Source organism: Bos indicus, chromosome 19 (genome assembly GCF_029378745.1).
Source record: "Bos indicus isolate NIAB-ARS_2022 breed Sahiwal x Tharparkar chromosome 19, NIAB-ARS_B.indTharparkar_mat_pri_1.0, whole genome shotgun sequence".
In the NCBI taxonomy this organism is placed as follows: Eukaryota; Metazoa; Chordata; class Mammalia; order Artiodactyla; family Bovidae; genus Bos; species Bos indicus.
This window is the reverse complement of record NC_091778.1, coordinates 34,606,316-34,625,679: the sequence shown is the minus strand read 5'-3', so window position 1 is coordinate 34,625,679 and position 19,364 is coordinate 34,606,316. Positions and strand designations below refer to the sequence as shown.

General features: G+C 41.3%; 1 protein-coding gene across 21 annotated transcripts in view; it reads right to left on the bottom strand.

Annotated features, from left to right (window-relative positions):
* The window catches only part of NCOR1 (nuclear receptor corepressor 1), a 115,230-nt gene that overhangs the window by 38,181 nt on the left and 57,685 nt on the right, over positions 1–19,364 (bottom strand). For 15 of the 21 annotated variants that reach the window (XM_070774356.1, XM_019980591.2, XM_070774355.1 and 12 more), the window contains 7 exons: positions 18,734–18,861; positions 17,018–17,235; positions 16,084–16,146; positions 13,753–13,892; positions 12,132–12,258; positions 3,890–4,442; positions 1,231–1,360 (listed from right to left, as the gene is read on the bottom strand). In XM_070774356.1, the coding sequence (XP_070630457.1) occupies positions 1,231–1,360; positions 3,890–4,442; positions 12,132–12,258; positions 13,753–13,892; positions 16,084–16,146; positions 17,018–17,235; positions 18,734–18,861 (1,359 nt within the window). The remainder of the gene's footprint in view (positions 1–1,230; positions 1,361–3,889; positions 4,443–12,131; positions 12,259–13,752; positions 13,893–16,083; positions 16,147–17,017; positions 17,236–18,733; positions 18,862–19,364) is intronic. The other 6 variants (XM_070774358.1, XM_070774361.1, XM_070774374.1 and 3 more) reach the window with 3 other exon arrangements.

The following is a 19,364-nucleotide window of genomic DNA, read 5'->3' as shown; positions in this document are numbered from 1 at the left end:
TTCCTATGAAGAGTTTTTAAGTGTCTCTTTAACCAGGAAGTACTCCTTCCTCTGAATTGCTCATAGTATATTTTTCAACCTAACAGAGCATCACATTTTAATTCTTTTAAATTTTTATTGTGCAGAGGGGACATACGTACACCTATGGCTGATCCATGTTGATGTATGGCAGAAACCAACACAACATTGCAATTATCCTCCAATTATAATAAATGAATTTCTAAAAACTGAGGCAGAACAAGAAACAGGATTTGCTTCTATGTCTTATTATCAAGACCAATCTCTAAATTTTCTGAAGTCAGAGATTATGACATTCCACAAAACATAAGAAAAATGTTACCTTGAACTCGGCAGACCCTCAATTTATGTCCATTTGGGTAAATCAACGAATGAACAAATGTTTAATGATTTTTTTGGTGAGCCTATTTATCAGAGGCACACACTTAACTTTTATGTATTGTCATGTGACCTAGGGAACAAATTTTTATCCTCTGAAATAAAGAGCTAGAACATAACTAAGGATCAATACCCAATACCAGAATTCAGGATCAAAAGGGAGTCAAATTCACAGAGATTAATAAGATAATATGCAAATAAAACTAGGTTTGGAACTGTATACTAAAGCTAACCATAACCTCTATAATTTATTCTAAACATTCAACATCTAGATACACTATTTATATTTACTATTATCTTATAGCAAAACAAAACAAACACAAAACTCAGTAACATTTATGGCTAGAGCACCACATTTCTCTTTTTAACTTAACTGGAAATGGATCATTTCAATCAATTCTCACATGAATTCATTTGAAAAAGCAATGCATTCAACAGATGAATGGATAAATCAAATGTGGTCTATACACACAGTCTTAAGATAGGAGAATCAACATGTGCCACAATATGAATAATCTTCAGAACATTAGGCGAAGTGAAATAAAACAGCCACAAAAAAACACAAACACTGTATTATGAGCCCACTTCTGTAGGTAGCCAAATTCATAAAACAGACAGTAAAAAGGTGTAGGTTGCTGGGGGCAGGGGAGAGTGATGGTTTAATAGATATACTTAACCCTACTGAACAGCACACGTAAGAGTTAAGACGTAAATTTCATGTTATATGATTTTTACTACAATTAAAAAAAAAAAATCAAGCACTGATTAAAGAAGAAATGTCTCTAAAGGTCTTTGTTTTCAACTCTACTTTTCTTACTCACGTTGAAAACTTACCATTGGTGGGATGACAGCAGCTCGATGCTGAAGCTGAGGCAGGTCCAGTGGGTTTGGTTTTATGGGTGATGAGACCAGTATAGACCCAGCGGGATTTAACAACGAAGGCTTGGAATCCATAGGAAACATTCTGAAAATGCAATTAAAAATGACTAATCAATATATTCTTATTCAAGACTTTAAACATACAATCACCATAATTCCTTGTAAGTTAACATGTACACACACACACATATATAACATTAACCTTACATATTTGAATAGTAAGGAAAAAATCTACAAGGCTAAATTTTCAGGTAAAGAAATCTAATGTTAATTTATAGGTTGATACTCATCTGCATCTAACCAACAGAACAATCTGAACAAGGGCCATTAGAGAATGTCAGGTCCTAATTTACCATTAACATAGGTTACAAACTAGTGTTTTGCTAAGATGAGAGAGTATTTTTAAAACATCTGAATAAACCACCATCATTTTAAAATCAAGAATTTCACCCAGGGACTTCCCTGGTGGTCCAGTGGTAAAGAGTCCACTTGTCAATACAGGGGACGTGGGTTCCATTCCTGGTCCACGAAGACCCCACATGCCACAGGGCAACTAAGCCCACGAGCACCACAACTACCAAAGCCTGAGCCTAGAGCCTGAGCTCCACAAGAGAAGCCACCTCACTGAGAAGCCCACGCATTGCAACAGAGAGCAGGCCCAACTCATCACAACTAGAGAAAACAAGCCTGCACACAGCAACAAAGACCCAGCAACACCAAAAAAAAAAAGAAATAGAAACAACAAAAAAATTTCACCCATAATTCCAGACTCCTGGTTTCTCATGAAAACTGGGGAGAAACGGCACCACAGAGGCAGCACTCCCACGAGGCAACAGCAGGTTGAGCTCACATGGCTGCCCGCGCTCCCCACCCAGCCCGTGCTCCCGCTCACCCTCTGCCACCGCACACTGCACCACTTCACTTAGTTTCAGGACCCACACTTGAGTAAAGGATGTCCAGAAGAGGAACTGGAACACAATACCTTACAGGCGCCATCATATTTCCCAGTGTTGTCAGTTACCGGGAAAGGTGAACATTTGAAAAGGTATAAATGTGTAGGAAAACAGGAATGTGTAAAAGAAAACAACTTTTTACACAAAGAATCAAGATATTATTAAAGATACAAACAACAGAAAGTGTCATTTTGCCAGCTTGGAAGCAAAGTGAACTAGAGGATCATCCACAGAGTACCATGTGCTGATAAGGAACGTCAGAACTTCATGACCACTATCACAGTCAGCCCTCAGGTGCTCCTCCCCTTTATGATTACTGCCATCCTAATTTTCCCTTCACTCATAAATTTATAAATAAGTCACTAAAGCCAACAGCACAGAATACATGACTCTTATTTTAGATGACATATTTCAGTAAAACATGCTTAAAAAAGGACCATACAGCTTGAATCCATTTATGTTTAAAGTTTGGAACAGTTAAAATCCACAGTATTGAGACATGAGAAGAAGAATGCTAGAACCTTCAATTTTCTGAAAAACCATGGTTAAGTAGGAGCCCTATATTATTTCTATTTTTGCTGATTAAAATTCTATTATCTACCACATAAAAATCTCCTTGGAGAAATCATGATTGTTATGTTCAATACCATTCTAGTATCAAGTCCCATTCTTTAGTATATAAGATGTACAATACACTGTAAACGGACCGAAAGCACAATGACACCAGGACACACTATAGAAGCAGAGCTCTGAGCAGAATCTGGCTGTCTCCTGAGAGCCTCTTTCTTATTAAAAAGGGGGAACATAGAAAAAAAGAGCTGAGTTGGGTTTCTGGTCAAATGACATTTTGGTCTAATTCATTCTACAGTTTGCACCAATCAATTCAACATGGTACAAATGATTCTAGGTACTGTGATTCTAGGTGACTGCATTTCTTTCAGGGAAAAGTAAACACCCAAGAAACTGAGTATACTAAAGAAGGTAGTATCTACTCCTATAAAAATTTATTTTTTTTACAGCAAATGTTATAAAAACCATAAAGATTGTATTTCTATAATATTAATTTGACTAAAAGTACATAAGTTAATTTGTATCATACTGTACTTTAAATTACAAATATGAATAATCTACCGTTTTAAGTGATACAAAAAGGTGACCATTACAATCACCACCAACTTGAATCAGATTATGCTTTCTAACACACTTTTCCTCCAGTCCCCATTTTTGCCCTCAGCATCTCGCACATCTCACACGCAGGCACTGTGGCCTCGCTCCGAGGCCATTCCATCCGAGGGCAGAGCTGGGGCCCCCGCCTCCCGCCTGCCCCTTCACCACCACGTCACATGGCTCGGCCACCACAGCAGCAGGCAACTGCGGTTCTGGTCACAGCTCTGGGAGCTGACCGCCATTCTCTGCTATCATATGGGATGTACCTAACAATTGATACGGAAAGAAGTTAAAGTCTTTTTCTTTAAAAAATAACGACCACACAGTTCTTTTTGGTTAATCAGGTGACTAGCATCAGAACCCAACAGTAAAAGCAGACAGACTCTCTCACTGGCCAGTATTTACACAGGAGCAACCTTGGCAGCCAGCACCACCCCGGGTTCAGTCTGCGACCAGCAGAATAAAGACGGGGGAGGTCAAGGAGGGAGCCTCACCGCTGCCTCTCGGGCTCCCCGTCCACGTCCTCGTCTGCACTGCAAGTGGCGCTGGAATCGTGGTCGGACAGGGGCTCGGGCCTCGGGGCACTCAGCTGCTGGGCCACCCCTAGATCGTCTTCTCCAGGCTCCGGCTTCTCGCCACTCCTCTGCAGGTCTCTGTCTTTGGGGTCCCCTTCGACTCTGGATGGACTGCTTTCTGGCACCCGCATTTCAACATCCACAGCATCGGCCTTGGCAGCAGAGGGGAGGTCAAGAGCAGAAGTGCCTTCAGCCCCGTGCTCCTCGTGCTCCACTTCCATCGGCTCGGCCGTGTCCACTGTGATGCTATCATTCGCCGGGGCTTCCACACTGTCATCCTCGGCCACTTTTGTGCTCGCAGCTGCCGGCGAGGGAGAAGGCCTGGGCACGGCATCAGGGGTGGCCTCCAGCTCGGCCGCGGCCTCAGCAGTCCCTCGAGGAGGCGCATTTTCAGTGCTGTCTTCGCCAGGCTTGACAGCTTCAACTGGTGAAGGAGAAGGAGCACTTTCTGTATCAGAACTATTTTCAGCACCTTAAAGATAATGATACAGCATAAAAATCTGATAATGAACATGTGTCAGGTGGTGACAGAAGCCATGCTTGAAAGTACTTGTTTAGGATGAGTTATCCTCCTGTGATGACCTCCCTTGAAGTACCACAGCACTGGGAAAACAAGTTTTCTAAAAAGTACGAAAGGGAAAGCTCAAATTGCCTCAGTCTTTGGAAACAGAAAGCATAAAAGCTTTTAATGTCCAAAAATAATTCATACAAAATTTGAAAAAGATAGATTAAAAAATAAAACTAAATAAAAACATTTCCATAAAAGATGACATTCTGATTTATTTCTACCAGTCCTGTCTCTGCTTTTTTTAACCCAGGAGAGCTGACATTAGAACAGCACCATCCAAAGAGGAACCTAATGCACATTACATCTGTAATTTTAATTTTTCTTGAGGCCACGTTAAAAAAGTAAGAAGAGAGACAGGTAAAATTAACTTCAACAATAATTTTATTTAACCCAATATGTGCAAAATATTACCATTTTAAACATAACCAACATAGAAACCTAGTAACAAGGTGTTTTACCTTTTTTTAGTACTAAGTCTTCAAAATTTGCTATTTCACATTTCGGCACATCTCAACTTTCTCGACAGCTGTCCCTTGGTGTCTGGAGGGGACTGATTCCAGGAAAACCCCCACACCCCACCACAGATACCAAAATCCACGGGTGCTCAAGTCCCTTGTATAAAAGGGCGTAGTGTTTGCATACAACCTATGCACATCCTCCAGTACTCTTCACATCATCTCGAGATGACTTATGATACCTAATAAAACTTCTGTCTGAAGAGCTGTACGAACAATGCAAATGCTGTGTAAATAGTTGCCATAGTGTGGAATTCTGCTTTGGGGCACCTTCTGGGTTTTTTTTTTTTAATATTTTGGACCCGCAGCTGGTTGAACCCGCATATGCAGGATCCTCAGGTGGAGGGAAGATTGCAATCACATTTTAAGAACTCAACCACCACACGGGTGTCCAGTGGCTACCTCACTGGATAGCAAAGCTCTAGGACAATATTACATAGGTTCTGTCATTTAATTTGTTGTAACACTGGTCTTTCCCACCATTTGTTCCATCTCATACATGTACTTTTAATGCTTTTACCTAGATGTCACAAAGGAATTACAAATTCTCTGTGTCTTACTCTGGACTGGTATTCAACTCTCCCAAGTCTCAAATCAAGCTCTTTTTTAGAGTTTAGTATCCAGCAAACAAGCTAGGAACCCAGGAGTCATCTTTCACACGCTCCTCTCATTTATCTCCAGATTCTGCACCCTGATGAGTTACAGATTTCTCTCTAAAAATATCCCTCAAATCCAGCCATTTCTATTCAATTTCACAACTGCCATTTGACTCCAGAAACGACTCTTCTCACCACCACCCCAGACTCCTCTCTACCACAAAGCCAGAGTGAATTTAAAAGCCAAATCTTACCAAAACTCACTCCCACTCTCTCCCGCTTAAAACATCTCCAGGAGCCTTGCTGCTCCCAGGATCCAGTCCCAAGCTGCTGGGTGTGGCCATTCTTGCGAGCTGCCAGCTCTCTCTGCAGCCCCGCCTCCTCTGTGGTCTTCTTTCAGTTCTTTGAAGGTCCATGCATCCCTTACCACTGACTACACACATTCTGAATGGCTTTCATCTACTCTTTCCTTTGGATATTAGATCAACTACCACATGCTTTAAAAAAAAGCCTTCTCTGATTACCTCAACAAAGCTGAACTTTGCTGCTGATGGCTTCCACAGCACATGTACTGACTGCAGCTACAATTTTACTTTTGTTCACAATTACGTGACCCCTGGCTGTTGCTCCCATGAGCCTGTGAACACCATACGGGTAAGGATTACACATTTTGCTTTTCATTTAGTCCTAGTGACCAGCACAAGGCCGAGGTCCTGGCACAGAGCGGGCTCACATACCTGATGCGGTGTGAAATGAATGAGTGGCTGTGAACATGTCTTTAAGTTTACGTCACCTTTCCTCTATTACTGAACCCTTGGGCTACTTTCAACGCGACACTGCTATGAACAGGACACAGAGATACTCACTTCAACATTATGTTTTCGATTATTTTCTTAAAATAGATTACAAGACAACACAAAAAATTTACATCTCCCTAAAATTAATACATATAACTCCAATGAGAATCCCAAAGGTGTGTAAGATCAATTTATAATTTATGTGAAAAAATAAGTCCCTGAGAAAATTCAAGAAAATTAGAAAATGTTACCAGCATGGGAGAGACTTACTCCTCAGACACTTAAACTCACTACAAAGTCAATGTATTACGACACGTTTGGGGCTGCCCCAGAGACAGACAAGACAAACCAGTGGTACAGAAGAGAAGGTCAGGAACAGGTCCTGATGGACGTGAGGAACTGATACATGCCAGAGCCAGTGCTCTAAATCTCTGAGGCAGGATAACAGCTAATGAGTGCGATTTCTCAGAACTGGTCCTTTGGTGGGAGAAAAACACGAATGCTGCCTTACATAATGCAGAAAAAGAATTCCAAATGGGATAAATCCTTTTAAAACTCTTAAGAAGATAATCTAGTACGAAATACAAATAACCTCAAGAGATATGCAGAAATATTTTAAGCAAAATAGGAAACTCGGATGCCATAAATGTATCATTTTTATATAAAAAACAGTAAAAATAAAAACTTAAATGATCATATGAGAACAAATACTTTTCACACATAATTTTTAATAACTCGACAAATTCATGCTTTCATTCATTCAAATATGTGCCTAACACCTGCCATGTAAGAAGCTGTTTGAGGTCCTGGTAACCCAGCCATGGGAGAAGAAATCCTAGGGTGAAACAGGGAATGAGCAATAAACACTTGACACATCAGGTAGTAATAAACGCAGTGAATATGGAACTCACTGAGAGCCAGTGGGTACAGAGGCATGAGAGCACTCACATGACATCGCCAGAGGCCCAAAGGAAGTGGGGAAGCGCATGCCAGGAAGAAATGAGCACGCGGAAAAGCCCCTCACCTGGGGTTGTCAGCTTGGGCGCAGCAATGAGGACAGTGGGCAAACAGAGGGAGTGGCGCCTCACACCTGCCAGTGCCATCATCACAAAGACAAGCAGTGCCAACAGCTGGGGGGACGTGGAGAAAGGGGGCCCTTAATGCACTGCTGGTAGGAAGGGAACTGGTGCAGCCACTATGAAAAAGAGTATGGAGCTTCCTCAAAAAATTAAAAACAGGACTACCATATGACCCAGCAATTCTATGCCTGGGTATTATCTGAAGGGGGAAAAAAAACACTAACTTGAAAAAATATATGCACTCCAACATTCACTGGAGCACTATTTACAATAACCTAGATATGGAAGCAACCTAAGTGTCTGTCAATGGATGAAAGGATTCAGAAAATGTGGTGTGTATATACACACACACACATATATGTAAACATATATAAATATATGTCTTGTCATTTCTGACAACACAGATGGAACTTGAGGGCGCTGTGCTAAGTGAAATAAGTCAGACAGAGAAGGACACTGGATGATCTCACTCACATGTGGAATCTTTAAAAAGAAAACAGCACCAATAGAGAGAATACACTGGTGGTTGTCAGAGGCAGGAGGTGAGGAGTAGGCAAAAGGGATGAATGTGTCAAAAGACTCAAACACCTAGTTATAAAATAACTAAATCCTGTGGATGTGACGTACGGCATAATGACTACAGTTAATTACACTGTGTTGTAAATCTGAAAGTTGCCAAGAGTAGACATTAAAAATTCTCATCACAAGAAAAGTAACTATGCAATGATGAAAGTTAACCAGACTTACTGGATGATGAACTAGATTATTTCATAATGTACAAGTACTGAATCATTATGTTGTTCACCTGAAACTAGTGTAACATTACATGTCAATTTTATCTCATTTAACCACAGTAAAAAAGAACAGAGTGAGCAACAGAAGGGGCCGCCAGAGGCCAGAGACGTAAGAAGGGCCAGTGCCTACAGGGAGGCTGCACGCCTCACTGCAGGCCTCCAGCTTTGATTCTGAATGAGATGGGAGAAGCATCACAGGAGGTGGAGCAGAGAGACCTGACCTGATTTGTATTTTACAAGGTTCACTCGGGCTGCTCTCTGGAGGAAAAAAAATATAATGGAACAAACAGCAGCAAGCAGACCAATCCAGAGGCCACTGAAGGAAGGGACAGTGGCTCTAAGTGGGGTGGCAGCAATGGAGGAGGGGAGATCTAAGGAGATGCACCCACGCACCCAGGGGGAGACTGGAGGGAAAGGGAGGTGTGGAGGTGAGAGACACAGGTCGGTTTCGGATGCTGTTAACCCTTAGGTGCCCAAATACAAAGGTTATACAGGCAGTTACATGTGTGAGCCTGGACTCAGATAACAGCTCAAGTCTCAACAACAAAAACAAAATCAAAAGACAAAAGCTCAGAAGAGCACCTCATGTGTTATAAGGTCTAATGGACAGCAGCAATTATGGTTGGTGAAAGATGTTACCAGTGTTGAAAGGCAGACAAAAAGCCAGACTTCATCCTCATTTCCGGAGAGGGCAATGGCACCCCATTCCAGTACTCTTGCCTGGAGAATCCCATGGACGGAGAAGCTTGGTGGGCTGCAGTCCATGGGGTCCCGAAGAGTTGGACACAACTGAGAGACTTCACATTCAATTTCAATTTCATGCATTGGAGAGGGAAATGGCAACACACTTTGGTATTCTTGACTGGAGAATCCCAGAGACAGTGGAGCCTGGTGGGCTGCCGTCTATGGGGTTGCACAGAGTCAGACACGACCGAAGCAACTTAGCAGTGGCAGCAGCAGCATCATTTCTATTCACACAGTGATGGAAGCCAAGTTCGAGGACAAACTAACAAGTCATTTCTCCTCCAAAGCCTGGAGGACACGTCAGTGATTATGCAGATGACATCATCTGGCATAAGCACTCCTTCAGTTATCTTCTTCTTTCAAGTCTCAGTGCTTTACCAAGCACCAGCCAAGTGTGAGTGTCTTTTTCTTTCCCCCTCAGAACACCTCAAAGAATGATTCAGACCAAGAGAAAATCTAAATTACAACAAAGGTTTGGTCCTTCTGATGTAACTCATCGAATTACGAAAGATACTCATATGGTCAGACGCCCATTCAGGAAGCCAACATGGAGACTTGGCCTCTAGCAGCTATCTCCACTCACCCGAGCGCAAGAGCCTGAGGGCACAAACCCATGTGGCTTCAGGGTCTCCCTGAACTGAGCAGTTAAGACCAATCAGGGCTCATGGAAAACGCACTGTGCTTGCTGCTCTTCTCTGACAAGTGAAATTAAGTCAAAGGAACTGGAGACCCCACCATTCTGGTGGCAAGTTCATTTCCTACTAATAGGAAACCATTCCAGATGTCATCATTCCAAGGATCTCCCTCATAGCTCAGTCGGTAAAGAATCTGCATGCAATGCAGGATACATGGGTTCAATTCCTGGGTTGGGAGGAAGACCTGGAGAAGGAAATGGCAACCCACTCCAGTATTCTCGCCTAGAGAATCCCATGGACAGACGAGCCTGGCGGGCTACAGCCCGCTGGGCCCCAAGAGTCAGACATGACTTAGCGACTAAACCAGCACCACCAGACGTTACAACACACACACACGTACAAATGGCATGATGTGACCAGGCCAGTCCACACTAGAGCCCACGGAAGCATTGCTGTAATACCAGGTTGTAATTAACCTGACAACCTCATTTGACAGTTTGGAAAAAGCTTCACACAAAGACAAAGAAACAGGAAGAAAAGAGAAGGAAAAAAGTCATTTCGTGGTGTTCAATTTTTAAGAGTATGTCAGCCCATGCAACAGGATTCCATGTTCTGAAATAAACATACATATGACAAATAGACTTGGCCCTTGTTATGCACTGAACTGTGTCCCACCCCACCCCCAAATTTATGTTAAAGCCCTAACCCTTAATGTGACTATATTTGGAAATAATGCCCTTAAAAGGAGATAATAAAGGTTAGATGAGGTCATAAAAATTGGACCCTAATTTAAAGGGCTTCCCTGGTGGCTCAAATGGTAAAGAATCTGCCTATAATGCAGAAGAGACCAGGTTCGATCCCTGGGCGGGAAAGACCCCCTGGACAAAGAAATGGCAACTCACTCCAGTATTCTTGCCTGGAGAATCCCATGAACAGAGAAGCCTTCTGGGCTAAAGTTTCTGAGGTCACAAAGAGTTGGACATGACTGAGTGACTAAGCACTAATACAATAGGTAAGTTTCTATTGTTTAAGCCACCCAGTCTTGTGAAATAAAAGCTTCATGTACATTTATAACCCAGGCAATACTGGCTACCAGTTACAACCCTATTGAAGTCAGCAAACTCTGAGGACCTCTTTCCAAATGCCAGCCACCCCTTCAGACTGCTTGCAGCCCCTCAGCTCGCCCCAGGCAAGCCTGCTCCAGTGGTCTCTCCATTTTGGCAATACCCTGGGATTTCTTTGGAAGGAATGATGCTAAAGCTGAAACTCTAGTACTCTGGCCACCTCATGCGAAGAGTTGACTCATTGGAAAAGACTCTGATGCTGGGAGGGATTTGGGGCAGGAGGAGAAGGGGACGACAGAGGATGAGATGGCTGGATGGCATCACTGACTCGATGGACGTGAGTCTGAGTGAACTCTGAGAGTTGGTGATGGACAGGGAGGCCTGGCGTGCTGCGATTCATGGGGTTGCAAAGAGTCGGACACGACTGAGCGACTGAACTGAACTGACCTGACCTCGGTTTTCACAAAACCTCACAGAATAAAGTTCACTATTGCTCAAAGTCAAAACCCATTTCAAGATAAATTTTAAGTTTAAAACCCAATGACAACAATTTGTAGAAAAACCAGAATTTAGTATTTCTAAAACTCCTGGAAGGTGTAGAACCTTTTAAGCTTAAAACATAAGCGCCTACAAAGGAAAATGCAAACAGCTCTAATTACCTGCAAAGCTTTAATTCTGGTAATTAAAAGATAAAAAGCAAATGAGATAGAGAAAATATTTGCATACATAAAACATGAATACGTTTAAGATATAACATATTAAAAGCTACTGGAATCACTGTGAAAATCCCCACTTGAGAAGAGGACAGTTAAAAGAAATTCACAGAAACTTTAATAGTAATGTAAACTAAATTAGGTACCTTTTTTAATTCGAAAAAAATCAAGAAAACATTTACTTTTTGAGGAAGTTGTCACTAATTTTTCAAAAGCATAAAGGATTTTATTTAAGTTTCTTGACATTTCTTTGGCCAACGCCTCTGGGACATTAATACATTTTTTTCATGAAAACATCAATATGACATGTTCAGCTTTATAAATGCTGAAATAAATCAAGCTCGATAAAATAAAGAAAGAGGAAAATGAAACTGAAGGTACTGACTGAACCAACATGTGTGGCAACGATAGAGACACAGTGACAGCTTATGGATGTCGGCACTTAGTGCCTCAGGTAGGACTGCCATCCTTCAAGACCTTTCAATTGCAGCACCTGGACCATCTCAGGAGCTACATAAATACACGTGTGATTGAATGATAAATACGCTGTGTTCTCGTTTCCTGAATGAAGCAATCCCTAGACAGCCAAACAACTAAGGCACCCATCACGCATGTGGGCCAGCAGACGCCACAACCAGACGGAAGAGTGGTGGTACCTTCACTGTCCTCGGGGTTCTCCTCTTCGTTAGAGGCCTCAATGTCCTCATCCTCCTGTGCCGAGACGGTGGAGGCCACGCTTTCACACTGAGACACGTCTCGCTCTTCACGGGGCTTCCGTGAGGCCTAGAAGAGTAAAACTACTGTTACTTTGGATTTACATAACTGAAAGGAAAGAAGCAAGCCTTCTCACAGCTGAGCTGAGGCAGAAGGTGTACTCTAGACCAGCAGCTGCCTGTCTGACAAGCACCCTGGCTGGGGGCAGGCAGTCCCTTCAGGGACCACTAACAGGCCTTGTGTGCAGATAGATCGCTTTTATCAGAATGATCAAGTCACATCCAAACCATTTTCGGAACTACTTATCACTCTACATGGACAAACAGCCAAAGCCTGAAAGACTCCTGTTCTTCTCCACCTCCAAAAAATGTTATTTTTCTAATAAAAATAACATACACATTTATTTTCTAGTAAAAATAATGTCATGGAATGTGGAAGACAGAAAATTATGTTAAGAAAAATAAAAATTGCTCATAATGCTAGCAGCTAGAGAGTCTCATCAGAAAAGTCTTTGAGTAGTGTGAAGATGTTAAGCTCATGGTGAGAGACACATATTTACCAAAATTTTAATTTTTGCCTAACAGCTGGAAATTTAAAAATGGCAACCAATATTAATGGATGTTTTCTTTCAAGACAGGCTCATTCATTTTCAAGAAAATGTCTGCAAACTTTCAGGTCTGAAAAGCCTGGTTTTTCTGTCATGCTTTTAATTAAAAATGACATTCCATGACAAAGGCGAGGTTTGTTTAGCTTGGAGCTCAAACAACCCCAGTGTGCCTTTCCTTGAGTGCTACCCTGGCCCAAGACAGTACAGAGGGCTCTCTGCCCCGCCCATCATTATACAGACACGTGTGCAAGGCTCAAGGTTTACCAAAGCCAAGTTTTATTTGCTTCACCAAGGGCACTAAGTGAAACTGCCGTTTTACAAAAACAAAGCTGCAACTGCCTGGAGATGAAGAGTGCACTGAGCTTGGCGGTGCCACCAAGGTCCACACCAGCGTACCAGCACTCTCACTCACAGCTTCTCTGACCCCATGGATGCAAATGTCCACACAGTGGGAAAGGGAACAGCTTAATATTCTTATGAAAACAAAATATTCATGGAGCCCTCAAAGAGCTCTGTAGACTCTGAGAACACTGGAATTTCCTTGTTAACGCATTTTCAATAATCTCTCATAATCTTTAAATAATTTTTTCCGTAACACTTCAAAACTTGCTGGTTTTTAGTCTTTACCCCATGGAGTCTCTGAGAAAACGTCTTTTTTCATAAGCCAGATCAACTCATTCAATATGGTCAACAGAACTCTGAAGTTTTCAATTCAAACTCCAAAATGCTTATATTTTTCAAATCCAGTTTACAGTAATTCAAAAGTACTGCACTGCCATTACTACTAACAGAAATTTTTCTCTCCGGGCAATCAACAGAGTCAACTTGTGCCAAGAAACTAGCATATCCTTTATAGGTAAGGCTACAAAAAAGTTTTCTTCAAGAGCAATCTTTGAAGCGCAAAAAAACCCCCAAAAAACAGTAAGTAAAAGATTCACCACCTCTGATACACTCACTTTCTGTTTATGCTGCTGCAAAAGGTTGTCAAGGTTGTGCCTCCGTTTATAGTTAAAATAGAAGTTTTTACATTGGGCTTCACTTTTAGTTCCCACCATCTTGGCAATTGCTGCCCAGTTACGACCATGTTCCACTAGACCTGTATTTTAAAAACAAACCAAACATTAACTGAATAGTCACCTGATACAGCAAACAAGAAAAATAATACAATACCCCTAATCCTTGCACTCACCATCATTAACACTGTGTTTTCAGTTATTTATTGATACATTTCAATGCTTATTGAAATGTGATTGACACAAATTCATTAACAGCTCTATTTTTCTATCCAAAGTTCAAACATGCTCAATATTGGAAGAATGTGACCCTGTCCTTGCTGTGTTATCTCCCAGAGGACCAGGACAATGCAGACACACAGGGAGGGAGAGCCCAGACACTGTCAACTGCGTGCTTAGGTACTTCTAGATCCTGGGGAACACTGTATCAGCACAAAGTTAATAAGGCAATCAAAAGTGAGTGACTAACACCAAGTAAAGACACATACTTGAGGCTCCAGGTATAATCAACATGTCCCCAGTCCATTTCCAATCAAGGATCCCCTCAAAAATATCAACCAGGTTTTCTTTTTGTTGTTGTTGTTGTTGTTTTACTCTTTCCGGAAGATTTTTTTTTTTTTTTTTTTTTGAATTTTTTTTTTTTGAATTTTTAAAACTTTACATAATTGTATTAGTTTTGCCAAATATCAAAATGAATCCACCACGGGTATACATGTGTTCCCCATCCTGAACCCCCCTCCCTCCTCCCTCCCCATGCCATCCTTCTGGGCCGTCCCAGTGCATTAGCCCCAAGCATCCAGTATGGTGCATCGAACCTGGACTGGCGTCTCGTTTCATACGTGATATTTTACATGTTTCAATGCCATTCTCCCAAATCTTCCCACCCTCTCCCTCTCCCATAGAGTACATAAGACTGTTATATACATCAGTGTCTCTTTTTCAACCAGGTTTTCTTAAACCTTCTGTAACACAATGCATCACAGGAACCTATGCAATCTGACTTCCTTCCAACAAATGACACACATATGCACACAGAAACATATGTGCATGAAATATGGGCATATAAATGCATAAACAGAGATGTACATTAGACATAGGTGTATCCAAACAGGAATTTCTAGTGCAAATTTAACAATTGGCGGGGAAAACATCAACTTTTCAAGGTTAACACCAGTAGACTCCTTCACAATGAAAACTGAAGATCACCTCCAGTTTCTGCCAGCATATGACAAAAGCTGAAAGGAAGGGGCAGGAGCAGTTGGGTGTGGGGATGTGCCTCGGACCAGACCACACTGTGGCCACGTGGGCATCCATTTACTGCGCTGTGACGGTCAGATGACAGCAATGCATATGAGTACAACTGTCACAGCAAACACACCTCAAATAAAAATATTCTGAGGACAGAACACTCTAAACTGCTGTATTTTAGGCAAAGTTTACATGATTCTTAAATGTGTTACTCATTACCAGCTAAATAGAAAATAAATCTGAAATGTGTCACTAAAAGGTCAAGCTATTTGTACTAATTTCTCTTTGGAACTGCAAGGTAAATCCTTAACCCTCAAAAGAATTGGCTAAATTTTCTCAAAATTATTTTACTTAAAAAGAATTTATTTATAAAACAATTATTTATCCTTTTAGAAATTTTAGCTAATTTCTAACTGTATGACCTGTACTTTATACAGGTCATTTATAAGCAAGAACAGAAGAACAAAAGACCCATAGTGTTCCAGAGTAAAATGAAGGCCATATGCTACACAAGTGTCAGAGGCAGAACTCAATCCTTCATCTGTCTGGCTGTAAAGTCCATGCTCTCATCTCTTGAATCACAGCACAATTTCTTAGCAATTTGTAATCAAACTTAGCCTTACTAAATGCAAACTGAGGAAATAGTTATCATTCTATTAAATGCAACTTTTAAATAAGAGACTTTTTCTATCAAATACCTTCCAAAACAACATTAATTGCATTTAATCACAACTCTTCTGTAAAACTGAAAGGGCTTACCTGCTCTCTAACAAGACATTCAAAATAAAATGAGAGAGAATGTTAAATCCCTCAAAAGTGGGTCCCTCAAACAAGACACACTGGGGTATGTTACAGAGCAGGATACTGTCAAAAAAAACCTTCTAAGTGTACTTCTAAATTCTGCTTCCATTGTGGAAGAACTTTTTTTTTTTTTATTAAAAAGGAATTAGTTCCATATCACTCATTACTAATAACCCTAAAAACAAACAAAAACAAACCCGAAGAACCTGAACTACTATCATTTACCTTTTTTAGCAACTTCCATTTCTTCTTCTGTCCATCGAGAGGTTTCTACAGGTTCCGTAGAAACTGAAACAAAGGTAGAACTCAGTAAGTCAGAGAAAAGTCATCCACAGATTATACAGCACCAAGCATATAATCTGTTAACTCCAAACACACCTCCACGCTCTCACCAGTTATCTTTCTAAAGCACCAATCTAATTACAACACTCATCTATTTAAAAATCTTTGTTTTGTAAGCAAAGCAGAATATAGTCAAAACAAAGCCCACCATTATCTGTCCCCATTCGCCTGTCTAAATTATTTCATTTTATCCTTGTCATTCCCAGAACTTGCACTTTCTTCATATCAATACTTCATGTAATAATAAACTTGGTACCACCGAGCCACCAGTGACAGGACTCGTCATTAATATGATCCTTTTATAAACTAATGAAGATAGTTCCTAATAAGAGAGAAAAATGCCTATGCTTAGACCCAGTATTTCCTTGTCTAAGAATTTATTCCTATGAAAGTCAATTTAACAGAAAGAAAATGCCAGGTGAATACAGTTTTTTTCATTACAGTGCCATCTATGTTAGCTTTAAAGGGGGAAGAGATGGCCAACATTTCACAGCTACCAAAAGTGATAATAAAGATCACTCAGAAACTAGAAGACATTCGTGACACGTGCCTAGTTAAAACCTTAGAAAACAAGGGGGCACGCACACTAGGATTACAACTAAGTACAAAGGAAACCCACAGTCTTAGGGTAGTGAGGTCAGGGCTGGTGCTCTTTTTCAGAAGACTTTGATATTTCAGTCTAACAAATGTAAAGGCCAGAGTTTTAGATCAGGATTTCTACGCTGCCCATACCAGATGTCCCTCCTGCGGCACCCCAGCACTGAAACGGAACCCCAAACAAAATTGTGGCCCATTCGCTCCAGCCCTGTCCACTCACCGGGCTCTGGCGGTGGTGGCAGAGGTGGTGGGGGCTCCTCAGTGGCCGCGGCCGCAGCAGCACTGGCCGCCGCAGCCTCACTGGTCATGGACCTGGTGATCCGGCCCTTCCGACGGCCCTGGCTATTGGCAGTCTTCCGGCCCCGGGGTGTGGCCTGCTCTCTCTCCTCAGTTTCTTCTGCTGTTCCCTCTGTCTTATCCTTTTCCTTGGTATTTTCTCTAGAAACAGTGGCCAAAGAACATTTTGTGTGATTTAAAAGTATACATACACCAAAAAGATTAAAGCTTTCAAAATTCTTCAGACAGAAACTGAACAAACTGCCCCCCTCACCCCCAAACTCTCAGTTACCTGGAATAACCATTTGGGCTTCTCATCAACACAAACTCAATTTACCCAAAGACATGCCCGCTCACCCTCCCTGCTTCCTGCTCCCTCGGCCCCAACTACCTGCTGTTGACAAAACCAGCACGCTCACCATCACCCAGTTTACAGACCTGATCGCGCCTGCAGCTCTCTCCCATACTCGTCACTCCCCATCAGTGAACCTTCCATCCCACTAACATTTCTCCCACCACCTGTGCTTCTTTCACTGCTGCACATGTCCAGAGCCCCAGCAGCCTAGCCCCAGCCTTTCACGCCTGCCTGCCTGCCTCCCACCTCTCCGTTCATCCTAAACTGCTCACAGAGCCACATTCTAGTGGAAGACCTGTGGCAGGAAATCATTTCAGCCATGCTAAGCCTACCTTTTCCCAAACAGAGCCATACCACTCCCTGAGTGAAGTCCACATTTGAGATTTAAGGCTTTACATATCGAACCCCAACCTCCTTCTACTTTTCTCCTGAGGCGTCTGATGTCCCAGTCTAATGAAACCACTATCTGCCATTTCCCAAGGAGGCCTGTCCATCCACGCTACACCCTCTATTGTACCCACACTGACCACTAGCTCCTGCATGAAGTCCTCTAGACTATACAGATGGAAGAAAATCTCAAGCTCTTCTCAGTCTCCCAGCTTCTGCACATTCCTTCCAGGCCATTTTCTTCTCCTCCCTTGGATCTTGCCTAATTCCCCTCCTGGCTTATAAACTGCCCGAGAAGAGCACATGTCATGCAGGTCTCTGTACCCTCCAGAAGACTGAGCTCTCAGAAGCAGCGTATGCGCGCTCATTAAACAAACCAGGGATTTTAAGAACAAAGTCAAAACGAGATGTGGCAGTAACTTATGAGCACTTATGAGTAATTTATAACCACTGACCACGTGGTGAGGACAAATGTTTTATCTGAATAAGTAAAAAAAAAAAAAACAAATTTTCCTAAAGTACAAAATTAGAATGGCCTGAGTATCTAACACTTTAAAAACCATGACAAATGATTTAGGCTGCTTTAACTGCCTCAAAATCAGACAAACCTTCAGTATTTCCAAGAAGATTAGAGAAATAACAAAATAAATATTAAAAAGAAATGAACAACTACACAAGCAACAACTACTTGTGTATTATTTAGTCCATCCCTTCTGAAACAGACTAGGTCATATCTGGCAAGTAAGTCCATCAATCCAAAAGTTATACTTACTAGAATATTCCACCCCTTAATTATGTCAAATAACTACTAGGTGACAAAACACATATCCCATTTATTTTTCTAAAATCTAAAACTTTATACCTTCAATAGATTCAATCTCATTATTTTCAAATAACAATAATATTTAACTAACTCACTTAGAGTCCTCCTTTTCATCTTTTTCTTCTTCATCTTTCTTTTCCTCCTCTTTTTTTTCTGTTTTTTCTGCTTTATCCTCTTCCTTTTCTTCTACTTTTTCTTCTTGTGAGGGTCGGGCAATTTGCTGCTAGAATGAACCATCATTTGTAAAGTTGGCAAGTTAAAAGAAATAGCTACTCAAATTGTAATAATAAATATCTATGCAACAAATTAAACATATTAATTAATCCTCCACAATGTAACTAGGGGTCATGTATTAAAAATCATCTGAAAGCTCTTTAATGTAGTCTGTATGTATTGCTTACAAGGGTACACACACACACATGCTCCTTGTGTTTGGATCCAGAGAGGTGACAATGTTAGGATTCCACTCAGAAATCTGAGGTTGATACTCTTAATTCCAACATCTAATCTGTCAAACATTTCAATTCTGCTGTGAAATTTGATAAACTATAATTTATCAAACCATTGTCCCTAGTATTAAATATTTAATATGCTGCCAATTTTTTCATCATTATGGATAATACTACAAGAAACCTCTTTATGTTGTTTGTCTTTGGGGGAAACATTCATTTATCAGAATAGTAGACAGTCAGGGTCATTATCAAGAATGAAGCAATTTGGAAAAAT